Raw genomic sequence first — 16,447 nt, 5'->3', positions numbered from 1 at the left:
AACATTAATCGCAAATTTTAAAGTGAAGAATGCAGTCAGCTGTGACACTATTCCACTGAAATCACACACTGTCTCATTGTCTATCTGACCTGGACCACAGGAGATTCAAGCCTCATCTTGTTGAGCTACAGATTATTTCTCACACTATGATCTCAAACTCAAAGATTAGGTTCATTGTGGAATGCTGTGAGGGCAGTTTTCACCGAATGATAATTTTCATGGATCAAGCTGTCAAAGATTGTTTTGATGGTGACCTAGTAACTGTCATGTTCAACAGCCACAATAGAACTCTCTTTTCATCACAATTGGTGCCAGTTAATGAAATCTAAAATATCTGAGGAGTGCACCATGTGTTGCCATCACAGATTCATTTTTCTCAAAAGACATTTTGACATGGATACCTACTCTTGGCATCCAGCTGGAAACAACATAATTCTAAATGTTTGTGTTAATTCTGCCTTAGCCTGGTCAAACAATCAAAAAGTCAAATACACCATACTGTATTTGTGTGGCCATAGTGTCTGTAGTTGCTTTATAATTCATGAGGGTATTTTTGATCTGTCGTTGCAACTACAAAATGCGTGATTTTTTCCAGATCGAAAAAACAGTTCATTAAGAACATGTTGTTTTGTACTTACGGTGATTTTTCGGCTGCTTTCTCGCTTACATCGGGAAGTGCCGTCTACTAGTACATTGTTGTTTTTCTGTGTTAGACACTGATAATTTTCATCTACTTCTTAGATGTTCTGCAGCACTATGCATTTCTCACAACAAACTTTTATGCTCACCACAGTATTCTGTTTGTTTTCGTACTTCAAGTATGTGTTGTTGTTTGTCTTTTGTGGTGTTGTCAACATAACCTGTCCACTACCTTGTCTCTGATCTACAAATATTCTTTTTTAAATTAGATTATTGTATATTTGTAATTCTATTTAAAAGTATGTTTCTGTGTATTTATATACAGAGGAGAAGGTGAGGAGCAAGAGGTGAAATGAAACTGTGAGTGGAGAGTGGGGGGGGGGGGGGGGGGAGGGGAATGGGAGGGGTGAAGGATGAAAAAGGCTCTTTTATTTTGCATGTGATTTCATCAATTGTTCTATATATAGAGTCTGGTTTCCAATATTTATCTGATCATTGAGCAACTGTTTATTTTGTGTTAATGCTTTTTGTATGTGGAAATTTTCTTGGAAAGGAAGGAGGTGTCTGTCTTTACTGATTTTTACGATATTCATATCGTTTCCAATATTGCTTGGTCTATGGTGGTCTATCCATCCTTCACCCCTCCTCCCACTCTCCCACAACCCACCCCCCACTCCACCCACAAACCCCCCCCCCCCCACCCCCATTCACAGTTTCATTTCACTTCTCGCTCCTCACTTTCTCCTCTAACACACACTCCATCACACTGCTATATACTTATGTCCACTCATCATGGTTTCTCCTTAAAAAATAAAATCTCCATCGCTATTCCTTCTCTACTCTTACACAGTATATAAATACACAGAAACATACTTAAATAGAATAACAAACATACAATAATCTAATTTAAAAAAGAATATTTGTAGGTCACAGACAAAGTAGTGGAAATGTTATGTTGGCAACACTACAGAAAACAAACTTCAATACATACTTTAAGTACAAAAACAAACAGAATACAGTGGTGTGCATAAAAGTGTGTTGTGAGAAATGCATAGTGCTGCAGAACATCTAAAAAGTAGAAGAAAATTATCAGTGTCTCACACAGAAAAACAACAATATGCTAGTAGACGGCATTTCCCAATGTAAGCGAGAAAGCAGCCAAAAAATCACCATAAGTACAAACCAACCCATTCATAATGAACTGTTTTCCAATTTAAAAAGCAAATCAAAATATATATAAACTTAATTACAGACCACTGATGATGCTTTACCTCAATAAAGCGAAACACGTCTGGTGAAAAAAATCAGATCAAAAATGAACACGACACTGTTTCTGTGTACTGCATATGATATGACAACAAGTTCACTCCAGTAAATATAAACTGCAATTATTCATTATTCCTTTACTGTTTAAGGTACGACTGCCTACAAACAGCAATTCTTCACTTTAAGTGTGGTTTCTATGAACAAAAAAAAAAGTTTAGTAAGTTCTTCTGGTTGATGTCCTGTATTATTTATTTCATAAATTCGATTTCAGATTACAATGACATAAATCATCTGATGATAGCCTTGAAAGCTGAAAATCAGTCCACAAAATAAATAAATATTGTGGAACATTACCAAATCTGTGTCTTCACTGTTAATCTACAAAACTTTTATTATTAATTGCCTTACAGACAGATAAAGTAATTTGTACAACAACTAAACTGGAAAGATGGTAACAGATACGGGAATGAATAACATGGGGACACAGATTTATTTGAAAAGTAAGACCTCATCTAAACATAGAAGACCTGCAGCAATATTCACTCTGTATCAACATCATCAGTATGATCCAAGCAGAAAGCAGGACTTACATTATTCCCCAGTTTTCTTTGAGATCTGTCTTCATGGCAGCAGTGACACATATATTTCCATCTGATAATTTTCCATATGTTCTCTCAAATAATTCAGATACACGGACAAGCTTGTGGCTTTTTCCCAGGGTTAAGGCCATGATTGAATAACCATAGTTGTGCCAATCTATGACATAATTTGCCCTTACACACAGTGAATAAAACCAACAGACAGCTAGTGTTGGGACAGCAGGAGGATTCTGCACTAGGACATGATTGGAACGTTTCTTGAATAACAAAGCAAACAAAAGTGTCAGGCTCTGCCATATTACTTTCAAGGCATATAACACCATACGGGGACAATCTGAAAGTAAGGAAATAAGAATGAGCAAGAAAAGAATATTAGGTTAAAGAAAATGAAATTATCTAGTCACTGCAGAATTAAAAGCATACAAACACTAGTAATACTGTGAACATTATAACTTAGTGTAAAAGGAGGCTGTCAACTGGTATAGTGGTACAGAAATATTTTACTGTCCTGTTATCCAATGAAAATGTACAATACTTGTTAAAGATGTCTCCCAAAATGTAAAACAGCCGAGTTATTCCTCCCAAATTTTATATGAGTAATGACAATTACACTTTAGTGCAAACAGTCATGTAAAATTAGTTCACTATCAACTGCATTCTCTCTTTTCCTCACGATAAAGCAATAAAATGAATTCCCTATTGCATCACTGATACCAAACCACTCTCATTCTTTAAAATGACATAATATATCAAATACTAAGTAATTCAAATTATCGTCATCATTTGCATAACTTGTCAATGGAATAGCATATGCGAATGCTATGTGAGAAAATGGACCTCACAATTCAGCCATAACAGCTCTTTCTTTAAGGCACAATATTCCTTACTTTTGAGTGAATGTTAACCCTTTTGGACCAGTGAAAAAATTGCCCATTTGTAAATGATAATTCTTTTTCAGGTGTTAAAAGTCTGTCCACTTGAAGATGTTTGATGGTTCTAGTCAACTATGACCTACACACAAAACACACGCATACACAAAAAAACTAGAAGCAAGAAAAACAAAATTAATTATAAACACACAAAAATAACACTGTGAACAAAGGGCAAAATAAATCATAAGTCACATAAAGAAAACGGTAAAGTGTGGTAATTAAAAGTATGGTAATTATCAGCATTATGGCACTTTCACCTGTGCCATTGTGAAAATTTGGTGTAGTAATGTTTCTTATTCAAAACATATCTCTTTACCCTACCTCCATTTATAAAAAAAAAGAAAGAAAGAGAGAGAGAGAGAGAAGAAGAAGAAGAAGAAGAAGAAGAATTACACACAACATTTCTGTTCAGTCATGTACATAATGTTAAGTGCCCAGTATCTATACACAAAACAATTGCAGTGAAATCAGTGTTGCAACACTGGCAAATGAAGTGACATTCCTGTCTTCCTATATGAATTAGTAATAAAAAGAGCTGCAGGATCCTAGACTAAGCACACTGCACAGCATTATGCACTGCAACACAGATGTACTTGCACAAAAAAAGATCATTAAAAATTTCCTTCAACTATTTGCATATATAATGATTCAATCAACAGTCCAAAATCTAGTTAATTCCATAAAGAATGTTAGTATCTCACTTACCACAGCTATCTCAAATGATCTTGCCAAAATTGAAAGTATAATAAAATAAGGGCAGAAAAATACATATTTACCTTCTGCTATCAACAAATATATAAATACTATCAAAAGAAGGATCTCTTTCTATCCAGCTTAAAAGGAAAGTATTTGTATAAAAATAAAACTCAGATGTCAGACGCACAGATATTTTTATTTCACAAAATAGCATGGATGCCATGACCACCATACTGTCACATTTTTAAATGTCACCCATGAGAAGTAGCAGAAATCTTTGTTCTATCTGTAAGAAAAGCAGTAGTTTCAAATATGCTAATATTTTACAGTAATACTTTCCACAATGCTATTAATCAGTAAGACAATTTAACACATGTAGACAAGAAAACATTGAACAAACATTTAGTTACAGAACGACTGATGTTTAGAAAATGAATTATTTAACTCAGTAAACCTAAATTAGGTGTTCTCTAAGTAACATGAGACACTGACTTCTTAAGTAATAGAACCCAGTACGTTGTCCTCGATGGTGAGTGTTCATTGGAGGTGAAGGTATCATCTGGAGTGCACCAAGGAAGTGTGGTAGGTCCGCTGTTGTTTTCTGGCTACATAAATGATCTTTTGGATAGGGTGGATAGCAATGTGCGGCTGTTCGCTGATGATGTTGTGTACGGGAAGGTGTCGTCGTTGAGTGACTGTAGGAGGATACAAGATGACTCGGACAGGATTTGTGATTGGTGTAAAGAATGGCAGCTAACTCCAAATATAGATAAATGTAAATTAATGCAGATGAATAGGAAAAAGAATCCTGTAATGTTTGAATACTCCATTAGTAGTGTAGCACTTGACACAGTCACGTCGATTAAATATTTGGGCGTAGCATTGCAGAGCGATATGAAGTGGGACAAGCATGTAATGGCAGTTGTGGGGAAGGCAGATAGTCGTCTTTGGTTCATTGGTAGAATTTTGGGAAGATGTGGTTCATCTGTAAAGGAGACCGCTTATAAAACACTAATAAGACCTATTCTTGAGTACTGCTAGAGCATTTGAGATCCCTATCAGGTCAGACTGAGGGAGGACATAGAAGCAATTCAGAGGCAGGCTGCTAGATTGGTTACTGGTAGGTTTGATCATCACACGAGTGTTACGGAAATGCTTCAGGAACTCGGGTGGGAGTCTCTAGAGGAAAGGAGGTGTCCTTTTCATGAATCACTACTGAGGAAATTTAGAGAACCAGCATTTAAGGCTGACTGCAGTACAATTTTACTGTCGCCAACTTACATTTTGCAGAAAGACCACAAAGATAAGAGAGATTAGGGCTCATACAGAGGCATATAGGCACTCATTTTTCCCTCGTTCTGTTTGGGAGTGGAACAGGGAGAGAAGATGCTAGTTGTGGTACGAGGTACCCTCCGCCACGCACCGTATGGTGGATTGTGGAGTACGTATGTAGATGTAGACACACAAAATTTTACTTGCTATTGCAGGAACTGAAATAGCTGATCAAAAGTTATGCTATACAGCCAGTTCAATCAGGTACATGTCATCACATCTCATTGAAAAATAATTATTGATCTAAAATTTAGTTAATGGAATACACTTACAGCCAGTCACAAAAACTGACAACAGCTGACCACATGCCCCTCTGTATCTGTGTCCAGTGATGCCCTAGGGCTGAGGATGTACAGCAGCCAGTCGCTACTGTTGAGCCTTTAAGGCCTGTTCAGACAGTGTTTTTCTAAGTAATATTCATATATTATGTACACCTTTCTTCCATTCAGTGTGTATCATAAGTCAGCCATTTTTGATTAAATAACAAGTAAAAAGTTAAATATATTTTTTGTTGAACAGTTATCATTAAATAATCTGCCGGGTCTCAAGAAACATCATCAAAATGGATAAGTGAGGAACTTTGTTCTTTGAAGAAGATGTGGCTAACCTCTGGTGCTTTAGTAGTTGTGTTTGTCACTACATAATTAAGAAGAAAGAGCACTTGACCTTAAAATGAAAAGCTGATTTGGAAGGAACACAAGCAAAATTAGAACAGTTGAGAGCTGCAGTTCGTAGCAGTAAATTTAAGAATAGGAAACGATAGATGACTGGACTTTGGTCAAATCTGGCAAGGGGTTCAGGAGATTCTGCAAGTCCCCTAGTTTTAACAGGAGATATTGAATGTATGCATAGGAGGACAGCATGAATGGACACAAGCTTGTCTGACCTGTGGAAGAGAATCACAAAGATGCCGAAGAAACTGAACTGGCAGACACTTGAAGATAGATAAAAGCTATCCTGAGAAAGTGTACTTACACAGTTTTAAGAAGCTTAAAATGGTGACTCTAGGAATATGCTACAACCACCTACAAACTGCTGCCATAAATATTGTGAGAACAAGATTAGATTAATTATACTGAGCACAGATGTACTTAAACTGCCCTTCTTCCTGCCCTCCGTACATGAATGCAACAGAAAACCCTAAAAACAGGTACAATGGGAAGTACCCTCTGCCACGCATTTCAGTCTGTGTGTGTGTGTGTGTGTGTGTGTGTGTGTGTGTGTGTGTGTGTGTGTGTGTGTGTGTAGACTGTAGACAAAAGGGTGCAGACAACCCAAGGAGTTCAGATACACTGGCAAGAAAGTGAAAAAAAAGTTCAGGGCCAGCAGTAATCTGAGGGTTAAAAAGACTAAGAAGCTCCTTCTGCTATGGAATGATCATGGGAGGATAATGTCTGAATTGGAACAGAATTCCCTAGGTAGCAAACATTTTGGACCATAACTTTAATTTCTCAATCAAGGATAACATCAGGCACATCAGTGAGAATCTCCTCATGCTAATGTGAAGAGTATCACTATTTGCATGATATGACAAGACCTGGACAAATTGTTCTATGGGATGTGTGTAAATGCAGAATTTCACGAGTCACTTAACAGAGTGTGAGGACACACGAGTGTGGACTAATGCATTGCCACTCGTGTGGCCACACGACATGTGGCAAGGTCTGCATTTGAATGTTCCCAATAAGAAGTTACTTGTGTAACTCCAACATTATTTTCATTACTTTTTTTTCTTTTGGGAGGGGGGAGCGTAAATGTTTCTCAAAGACAGAGCTGCTGAATAACTACTGACCAACACTAGAACACTCAGCGGTAAAAAAAGCAATTGTATTGAACATGTCCTTATCACTGATTTTTTACCACTAATAACAGGGGTCCACTTTTTGTTAGAACTTTTTTTTACTGGTATATGTTTTGGTCATTCAAGAAATTCCACTTTCATCAAGTATGTAGTTGTGCAATACCTAATAGCCTTGCAGTGAACTTTTCTTCATGCTTTAGTTACTTCATGACAATTGCGATGTTTGTTGCAGATATTCTGATGATGGGCTGTGAACAGAATGAATAAGTAAAAACGTTTTAACAACTTGATTCCTGTCATTAGCAGCCAAATAGACGTGATAAGGCCATGCTCAGCAGTCATAAAATAGCTACAAATGATGTTTGTACCTTCATGATGCAAGTAAAACTGAAAAACATCTTGAACAGCCCAAAAACGTGAAAAGTGTAACAGATTTGGACTTTTCCATCAAAAACTAAGATGATTGTTAAATAAGAAAGATTAAATTATCACAACAGGAAACTGAAAACTCTTAAAGGATTTCTACAGATGCAACACGCATAACAAAAAATCATTTGGAAATCAGAGAATTTGAACAGACACACCTATATGCAAGCAACATACTATTACTTTATTGTTGTTGTAGTTATCTTCAGTTGAAAAACTGGTTTGATGCAGCTCTCTACAATAACCTATCTTGAGTTTATCTCTTAATTTCTCCATCCAGCCTCTTAATACCTGGATAACAACTGCAGTCTATGCTCATTTGAAGCTGTTTACTACAGTCACACTCTGGTCGCACACTACAAATTTTGCCCACCATGCTTCCCGTCATTACCAAACTTACTATTCTTTGATGTCTCAGATTGTGTTCTCTAACCTATACCTTACTTTTTTCCATTTGTTGCACAAATTTCTTTTTGCTCAACTTCAATTCAATACTTGTTGCTTAGTTACCTGATCTATCCATCTAGTTTTCAACACTCTTATGAAACATTGCATTTCAAAAGCTTCTGTAAGGGCCAAGGTTGAGACCCCTACTTTGTCGGCAAGATGGAGCATGGGGTGTGGTAGGGTGCTAACGATACGACATTAGCAAAATAAGAATTTATTACATTAAGGCTACAATCATGTGTTATTCTCTTTGTTAGAGACCAGGCCAACAGCAGTGCAGCACACAGCCTTACAGCTTGCTGACGCTATCTCAGCAATCTCTGGAAGACATCGCCCTTCAGCGTCTAGCTCACTTAACCACATTGTAGAGTGGGCGGCAGGCTGCATTGGCAATCAGCGTAGCCCTTATGACAAGCTTTTGCTGCCAAGAATGCAGATAGCATTTTTACCAGAGAGCTCTCATAGACATCAAAGGGATGTGCTCGGGTAATTTCTCAGCAATTCTGCATGGTTTAGATGAGTAACAGCATAGCTATTCCACAAGGCCAGGGATGTCGATGATGGCTTACACGCACCTTCTTAATGCTGCGACAAGCAGGAAGGGCGCCAAATGCCATCAGTTTAGCTCAGCAAGCCAGAGGTAGAAGTCTCCATGTCTTCTCGTCAGTGGATGAGAGGTTCGCAGCTCACAGCGACTTAGTGCAGCAGACCAGACAGGTAGCAGTCCCAAAGACAGAAGTCATCTTGGCAAACAGTAACAACACGTCACTGGTTCGGTCTCGTAGCTGGTTTGCAGCAATGTAAAGTTGGAGACAAGGGTTCAGAAGTGTGAGTATTAACTACTGCAAGCCTGACACAGTGATGTTACGTCTGCCCAGAGATGACCAAATTCACCTTCTTTTCCGGACTCATCAGCAGTCTTCATCACCCTTCTGTCAGCCCCTGGTAGCTAAATGGTCAGCACAACAGAATGTCAATCATAAGGGCCCAGGTTCGATTCCTGGCTGGGTTGGAGATTTTCTCCACTTAGGGACTGGGTGTTGTGTTGTCCTAATCATCATTATTTCATCCCCATTGACGTGCAAGTTACCGAAGTGGCATCAAATTGAAAGACTTGCACCCAGCGAACGGTCTACCCGATAGGAGGCCCTAGTCACATGACATTTTTATCACCCTTCTATTTCACAAGAATGGCTTTCAGGGCTTCAGCTTGTTGCTCTTCTGCCATGTCAGATGGCACTTCTACATAATGCTACACTTCACACAAATACTTTTAAATAACACAACCGAACACTTAAATTTAAATTAGATCTTAATTTATTTCTATTTTTCAGAAAATCTTTTCTTGTTATAATCATTTTGTACTTTTAGTCTCTTTACTTCTGCCACTGTCGGTTATTTTGCTGCCCAAGCAGCAAAGCTATCTATTATTTTTAATGTTTAATTTTCTCATGTACGAAGGACGTTCAATAAGGAATAGAACTTTTATTTCTGAAAGCTGGTTGGTTTTATTCAGGATTCTAATAAAAAATAGGATATATTTCATCATTTGGAAGTTGCACATGGTTCAATTTGCACAGTGTAGAGATTTTTAGTGTGTTTAGGTTTGTCATCGGGGATATGTGATGTGCATTCAATGCTGTATTTTACAGATTATAAGACGCTACTGACTACAAGACATACTTTAATTTTTAAGCATTTTTTTTAAATAACAATTTTTCCCATTTTTATTATTAGACTGCAACATCATACTAAAAAAATTGTTAGTTTATAAAACCAAATTGACCTTTAAAATGTCTGAAAATCGTCTTCTTCTTCTTCTTCTTCTTCTTCTTCTTCTTCTTCTTCCACTAAGCACTAGCTTACAAGCTTGTACTTGAATCATTTTTGTATTAATTTCGATGTCATTTTGATGGTTTCCTTGAATCCACTTCAATATGTCATCTTCCATTTTTGTCCATTTTGCATTCAGTCCTCTATTCGCACATTTAGCCTTCCTCTTTTTTTCAGTTCTTCTTTATGAGTCCACCAATCACAAATGGTTTTTTTTTTTTTTTTTTCTGTTTGTGGAGGGCCGAAATGCCACTCAGCTGCTCTATTTCCACATTCTTCTGCATGTGTTATTACTTTTAATTTACAGCCCGCATCATATGAACATCTTTTACTTTTTTCCATTACAAAACTAGCTACTAACAAAAATATTGTACTATTACTAATAGCACAAATCACTTTCATTTCAAGTTCACTGGCACCGTAGACAGTAATGATGCAGCATAGGCTAGACAGTGTTTTGGATTTGTGACGGCTTGGTGGGAGGGAGACAGTGCTAGCTTGTGAAACCCAACAACGCATGTTCGTCGCATTGGTACACTGTTGCTGCCAGTTGAATCGAATGTTGCCAGATAGAGAGAGGTTTCCTACAGTATCAAATATATGGCCATTTTTCAAACTGGTGGGAACTTTAAAACAAACACTGGACATTTTTGTACAAATTTAGAGTATAAGGCGCACTTGAATTTTGGAGGCATTTTTCGAAGAAAAAAGTGCGTCTTATGGTCCGTAAAATATGGTAAGTAATGCAACACATTTTTTGCTGAAAGCAGGTTGTCTTTATTTATGATTCCAATACTCCACATTATTCCCCACTGTTTTGGTTACAAAACCCTATTTTTCAACATAATCTCCATTCCATGCGATTGCCTCATGCCACCTTACTGGGAGGGCCCGTATGCCCTCATGGTGCCACCCTACATATCAGTGTCAGAGCCAATGTTTTGCTACCGAGTGGACGACGGTTCAATCCCGCGACCGGCCATCCCGATTTAGGTTTTCCGTGATTTCCCTAAATCGCTTCATGCAAATGCCGGGATGGTTCCTTTGAAAGGGCACGGCCGACTTCCTTCCCCATCCTACCCAAATCCGATGAGACCGATGACCTCACAGTTTGGTCTCCTCCCCCAAATCAACCCAGCCCAATGTTTTGCTGCATCAACAACCTCCGCAACATCCAAGTACTTCTTCCCATGGAGTGCATCCTTCACTGGACTGAAAAGATGGAAGTAGCAAGGTGCAAGATCCAAGTTGTAGGATGCATAAGGAAGAACATTCCAATGAAGTTTTGTGAGCTAGTCTCAGGAGAACAGACTTGTGTTGTCATAGAAAAGGAGAAGTTCATTTGCAGTTTTGTGGCGAAGAACACGCTCAAGTTGTTTCTTCAGTTATGTGAGAGTAGCACAATACACTTCAGAGTTAATTGTTGCACCATGAACGGTGGCACTGAATGCAATAATCCCTTTAGAGCCCCAGAAGACTGTCACCATGATTTTACTGAATGAGGGTGTGTCTTCGGACTTTTTCTTCAGAGGAAAGGTGGTATGGTGCCACTCCATTACTTGCAATTTGTTTCCGGTTCGAAGTAATGAACCCGCATTTCATTGCCTATGACGACAAACTAGACAAAACATTGTCATGATCGTCCTCGTAATGCACAAGCAATTCCACACAAGTGGTCCTCCATTACTCTTTATGGTCTCCTGTTAGACAGCATGGAACCCAACAGGCGCACAACTTTGAGCACCCCAATTAGTGGTCAAGTGTGTCAGCATTACCAACAGAGACATCCAGTTGTACAGTGAGGTGTTCGACTGGGATCCATCAATTACCCTAACATGTGTGTCCCCATGTTCCAAATTGCAGGTGTCAAGCTGTGTGGAGCTGGCTGGCATGCAGGAGGTCATACAGGTTTGTGCGACCTCGCTGCAATCATGACAGATGTCTCACCCAACGATTCACCGTGCTTCTGTTCACCACCAGGTCTCCATAGACATTCTGCAGGAGCCCATGAATATCTGCAATTCTTTGGTTTTCCACCAAGAGAAACTCAATTCCCTCTGCTTGAAACACACCTCCATTACAGGTGCTATTCTGAAGGCTATCTATATGGTCACCACCTATTGAAACTAAATGAAACTGCAGGGGCTGAACTGGGAATATTCAATGGTGTCCCAAAACAAATCCCGCATTTTTTCCATCGAAACTGGCCAAGAAAAAAAACTATTGCATTACTTATTCAAGATCCCTCATAATTATCTCAACATTACCTGATTTATTTTGATTTAATTCCATTATGTAACACTGTTTTACTTTTGTCAGTGTTCATATTAGAGCCTCTTCTCAAGACAGTATTCATTCTCTCAGCTGACTTTCCAAGTCCTTTGTTGTCTTTGAATTACTGATTTCTTAGGCAAACCTCAAATGTTTTGTTTCTACTCCCTGAAATCTTGATTCCTTTCCCAAACTTCTCCTTGGGCTCTTTACCATTTTTTTTTGGGGGGGGGGGGGGGGGGGGGGGGGAGAGAATAACATGGGGTATAGGCTACAGACATATCTCTCCCTTCCGCAATCTCCTTTTCATTTTTTTCATTTTCTTCAACTCTTATAAAGGAAGTATGGTTTCTTTACAAGTTGAAGATAATATATCTGACTGCATTTTATCATGGAATGCCTTGAGTTTATTTTTTCTTCTCCTTACTGTCTGTTTTCTACTTGGTGTGATGAATTCTTCTCTTGTGCCAACCTCTTTACCTCAGAGTAGCACTTGCACCGACAGCCTCAATTACAGGGTTGGGCAAATAAAAGTGCCCCAGATGAGTGGATATGATTGGGTGTAGATCTCTGCATATAACCACACTCCATGACACGCACACCATATGTACACCTGTCATGCGATCCACACTGGTTCGGAGTGTAGTGCGGGCTGTGTCAGTGTGAGTGGAGCAGTGTGAATGGAACATAGTATTCACAGTGCGACAGTGGATTTTTGTTGTTGAAAGTTACATGATGCAAGTCGTGGAAACAGTATGGTCAGCTGTTTGCTGAGAAGTTTTTGGTGGCACTTTGACACCATTACAGTGCCGTGCAATGCTTAGTCCAAAAATGGCGTCAGGCAGGATCTGTTTTGAAAAAGTCAAATAACATTCCAAAACACACCCACACACCAGAAAATGTGGTTGTAGTTCACAAGAAAATGCTTCAGAGTCCCACCAAATCATCCTGATGCCTGTTGCAAGAGACCAGCATATCATGTCGATCATGTGGACAAATACTCCATCTGAACCTGCACAAGTGTCCCCTGAGTGTCTGTTGTTCATGCATTAAAACCAGCAGATGCTCCTAAGCATCTCCAGTTTTGAGAGTGGCTGTTCATTGAGACAACAATGAATGACTTGGACATGGATTTGTTCCTTATGTCTAAAGAAGCCTGGTTTCGCCTGAGTGGTTTTGTCAACTCACAGAATCACTAGTTCTGGGCAGTGGAAAACCAATGTAACTTCCATGAAAAACCAATGGTTTAGTGTGTAGCACCAGCATGCCACATTATTTGTCTCATCTTCTATCATCAATAGTCCATAATTCACCACTATACAATGCTGCTCCAAATATACATTCTCAGAAATCTACAAATGTTATAAATGTAAACTGAATTCAATATCTTCTGTGTTATCCACGGATTTCTGCCTGTGGCAGTTTAAAGAAACAAGGAGTGAATATTTACACAAAAAGCGGAAGAAAGCACCAGGCAATAAATCTAAATAAGTACTACAGGGTGGTCCATTGATAGTGACCAGGCCAAATATCTCACAAAATAAGCATCAAACAAAAAAACTACAAAGAACGAAACTCGTCTAGCTTGAAGGGGGAAACCAGATGGCGCTATGCTTGGCCCGCTAGATGGCACTGCCGTAGGTCAAACGGATATCAATTGCGTTTTTTTAAATAGTAACCACCATTTTTATTACATATTCGTGTAGTATGTAAAGAAATATGAATGTTTTAATTGGACCACTTTTTTTGCTTTGTGATAAATGGCGCTGTAATAGTCATTAATGTATAAGTATGTGGTACCACATAACATTCCGCCAGTGCGGACGGTATTTGCTTCGTGATACATTACCCGTGTTAAAATTGACCGTTTACCAATTGTGGAAAAGGTCAATATCATGTTGATGTATGGCTATTGTGATCAAAATGCCCAACGGGCGTGTGCTGTGTATGCTGCTTGCTATCCTGGACGACATCATCCAAGTGTCCGGACCAATCACCGGATAGTTACGTTATTTAAGGAAACAGGAAGTGTTTAGCCACATGTGAAACGTCAACCACGACCTGCAACAAATGATGATGGCCAAGTAGGTGTTTTAGCTGCTGTCACGGCTAATCCGCACATCAGTAGCAGACAAATTGCGTGAGAATCGGGAATCTCAAAAACATCGGTGTTGAGATAGCTACATCAACATCGATTGCACCCGTACCATATTTCTATGCACCAGGAATTGCATGGCGACTACTCTGAATGTCGTGTACAGTTCTGCCACTGGGCACAAGAGAAATTACGCGATGATGACAGATTTCTTGCACGCGTTCTATTTAGCGACGGAGCCTCATTCACCAACAGCGGTAACGTAAACCGGCATAATATGCACTATTGGACAACAGAAAATCCACAATGGCTACGACAAGTAGAACATCAGTGACCTTGGCGGGTTAGTGTATGGTGCAGCATAATGGGAGGAAGGATAATTGGCCCCTATCTTATCAATGGCAATCTAAATGGTGCAATGTGTGCTGATTTCCTACATAATGTTCTACTGATGTTACTATAAGATGTTTCACTGCATGACAGAATGGCGATGTACTTCCAACATGATGGATGTCCGGCACATTGCTCACGTGCGGATGAAGTGGTATTGAGTAGCATATTTCATGACAGGTGGATTGGTCGTTGAAGCTCCATACCATGGCCCACATGTTCACCAGATCTGACATCCCCGGATTTCTTTCTGTGGGGAAAGTTGAAGGATATTTGCAATTGTGATCCATCGACTACGCCTGACAACATGCATCAGCGCATTGTCAAAGCATGTGAGAACATTACAGAAGGCGAACTACTCGCTGTTGAGAGGAATGTCGTTACACGTATTGCCAAATGCACTGAGGTTGACGGACATCATTTTGAGCATTTATTGCATTAATGTGGTATTTACAGGTAATCTCACTGTAACAGCATGCATTCTCAGAAATGATAAGTCCACAAAGGTACATGTATCACATTGGAACAACCGAAATAAAATGTTCAAACGTACCTACGTTCTGTATTTTAATTTAAAAAACCTACCTGTTACCAAATGTTCATCTAAAATTGTGAGCCATATGTTTGTGACTATTACAGCACCATCCATCACAAAGCGAAAAAAGTGGTCCAACTATAACATATTCGTGTAGTATGTAAAGTTATATGAATGTAATAAAAAATGGGGGTTCCTATTTTAAAAAACGTAGTTGATATCCGTTTGACCTATGGCAGTGTCATCTAGTGGGCCAACCATGGCACCATCTGGTTTCCCCCTTCAAGCTAGACAAGTTTCATTCTTGGTAGTTTTTTCGTTTGACGCTTATTTTGTGAGATATTTATCCTGGTCACGATCAACTGACCACCCTGTATATTGAGCAGCTCTTTCACTGCTGTGCTTAAGCCATACACTTATAAACACAGTAGAAAAAATGGGTAATCATTGTATCTAATTTCATTTTGGATAATACTGGTGTCTAACTTTGAATTGTCCTCAAAGTAACATCCCAAACAAGAATGTAAATCTAGTTTTACCCATATTTCACAGTTGTGGACACGACTGTATTCAATACACAAGAAGTACGAATGATACTGCCTTCAGTCACAATTTTTCTGGTTTTATTGAATCTCAGGATTTGAAATGCACATTGTGATTTAATAAGATATGAACAAATTGTTAGTAAAGGCATTACCATTCATTCTTCCAGTATAAAGATATAAATGCTGAATGAGTCACATTACCTAGGAGGAATTCACTCTATTGCCAAGGTCACACAGTGGATGAGAAATTTAATGTTATTTCCTAAAAATATTCTCACAGCACTTTGAATCCAGCTTTTATTTACAATAGGCCAGGAAAAATTACAGTGGAAACTGAGAGCGAGGATAACTAACATCTGGGATCAAAGTGTCTTGTGCCAGGAAAAGTGCTTTGTTTAACATGGATCACCAACTCCAATCAAAACATAACGGCTACAACTATATAAACACTAAGATCAAAAATTCAAAATACAAAGAACAAAGCAAAGGCAGTTTGAAGTACTATTAAAAATGAAATGATGATCCCTTAGACTTACAGGGAGACAAATGCAGATGCTAGCCATGCCTGCAATTTACACTGTTATATTTAACAATGAATGGCAACTGTTGTGTCCTCAAAACGTTTTAACTGTCAGTTATG

General features: G+C 38.7%; 1 protein-coding gene across 1 annotated transcript in view; it reads right to left on the bottom strand.

The window, feature by feature from the left end:
- LOC124789320 (chitobiosyldiphosphodolichol beta-mannosyltransferase) overlaps positions 1 to 16,447 on the bottom strand; it is an 86,428-nt gene that overhangs the window by 48,822 nt on the left and 21,159 nt on the right. The window contains exon 2 of the mRNA XM_047256635.1: positions 2,496 to 2,838. Within this exon, the coding sequence (XP_047112591.1) occupies positions 2,496 to 2,838 (343 nt within the window). The remainder of the gene's footprint in view (positions 1 to 2,495; positions 2,839 to 16,447) is intronic.

The sequence above is a fragment of the Schistocerca piceifrons genome, chromosome 3 (genome assembly GCF_021461385.2).
Source record: "Schistocerca piceifrons isolate TAMUIC-IGC-003096 chromosome 3, iqSchPice1.1, whole genome shotgun sequence".
NCBI classification, from domain to species: domain Eukaryota; kingdom Metazoa; phylum Arthropoda; class Insecta; order Orthoptera; family Acrididae; genus Schistocerca; species Schistocerca piceifrons.
Note: the sequence above shows the minus strand (reverse complement) of the source record. Positions and strands in the feature narration are given on the sequence as shown.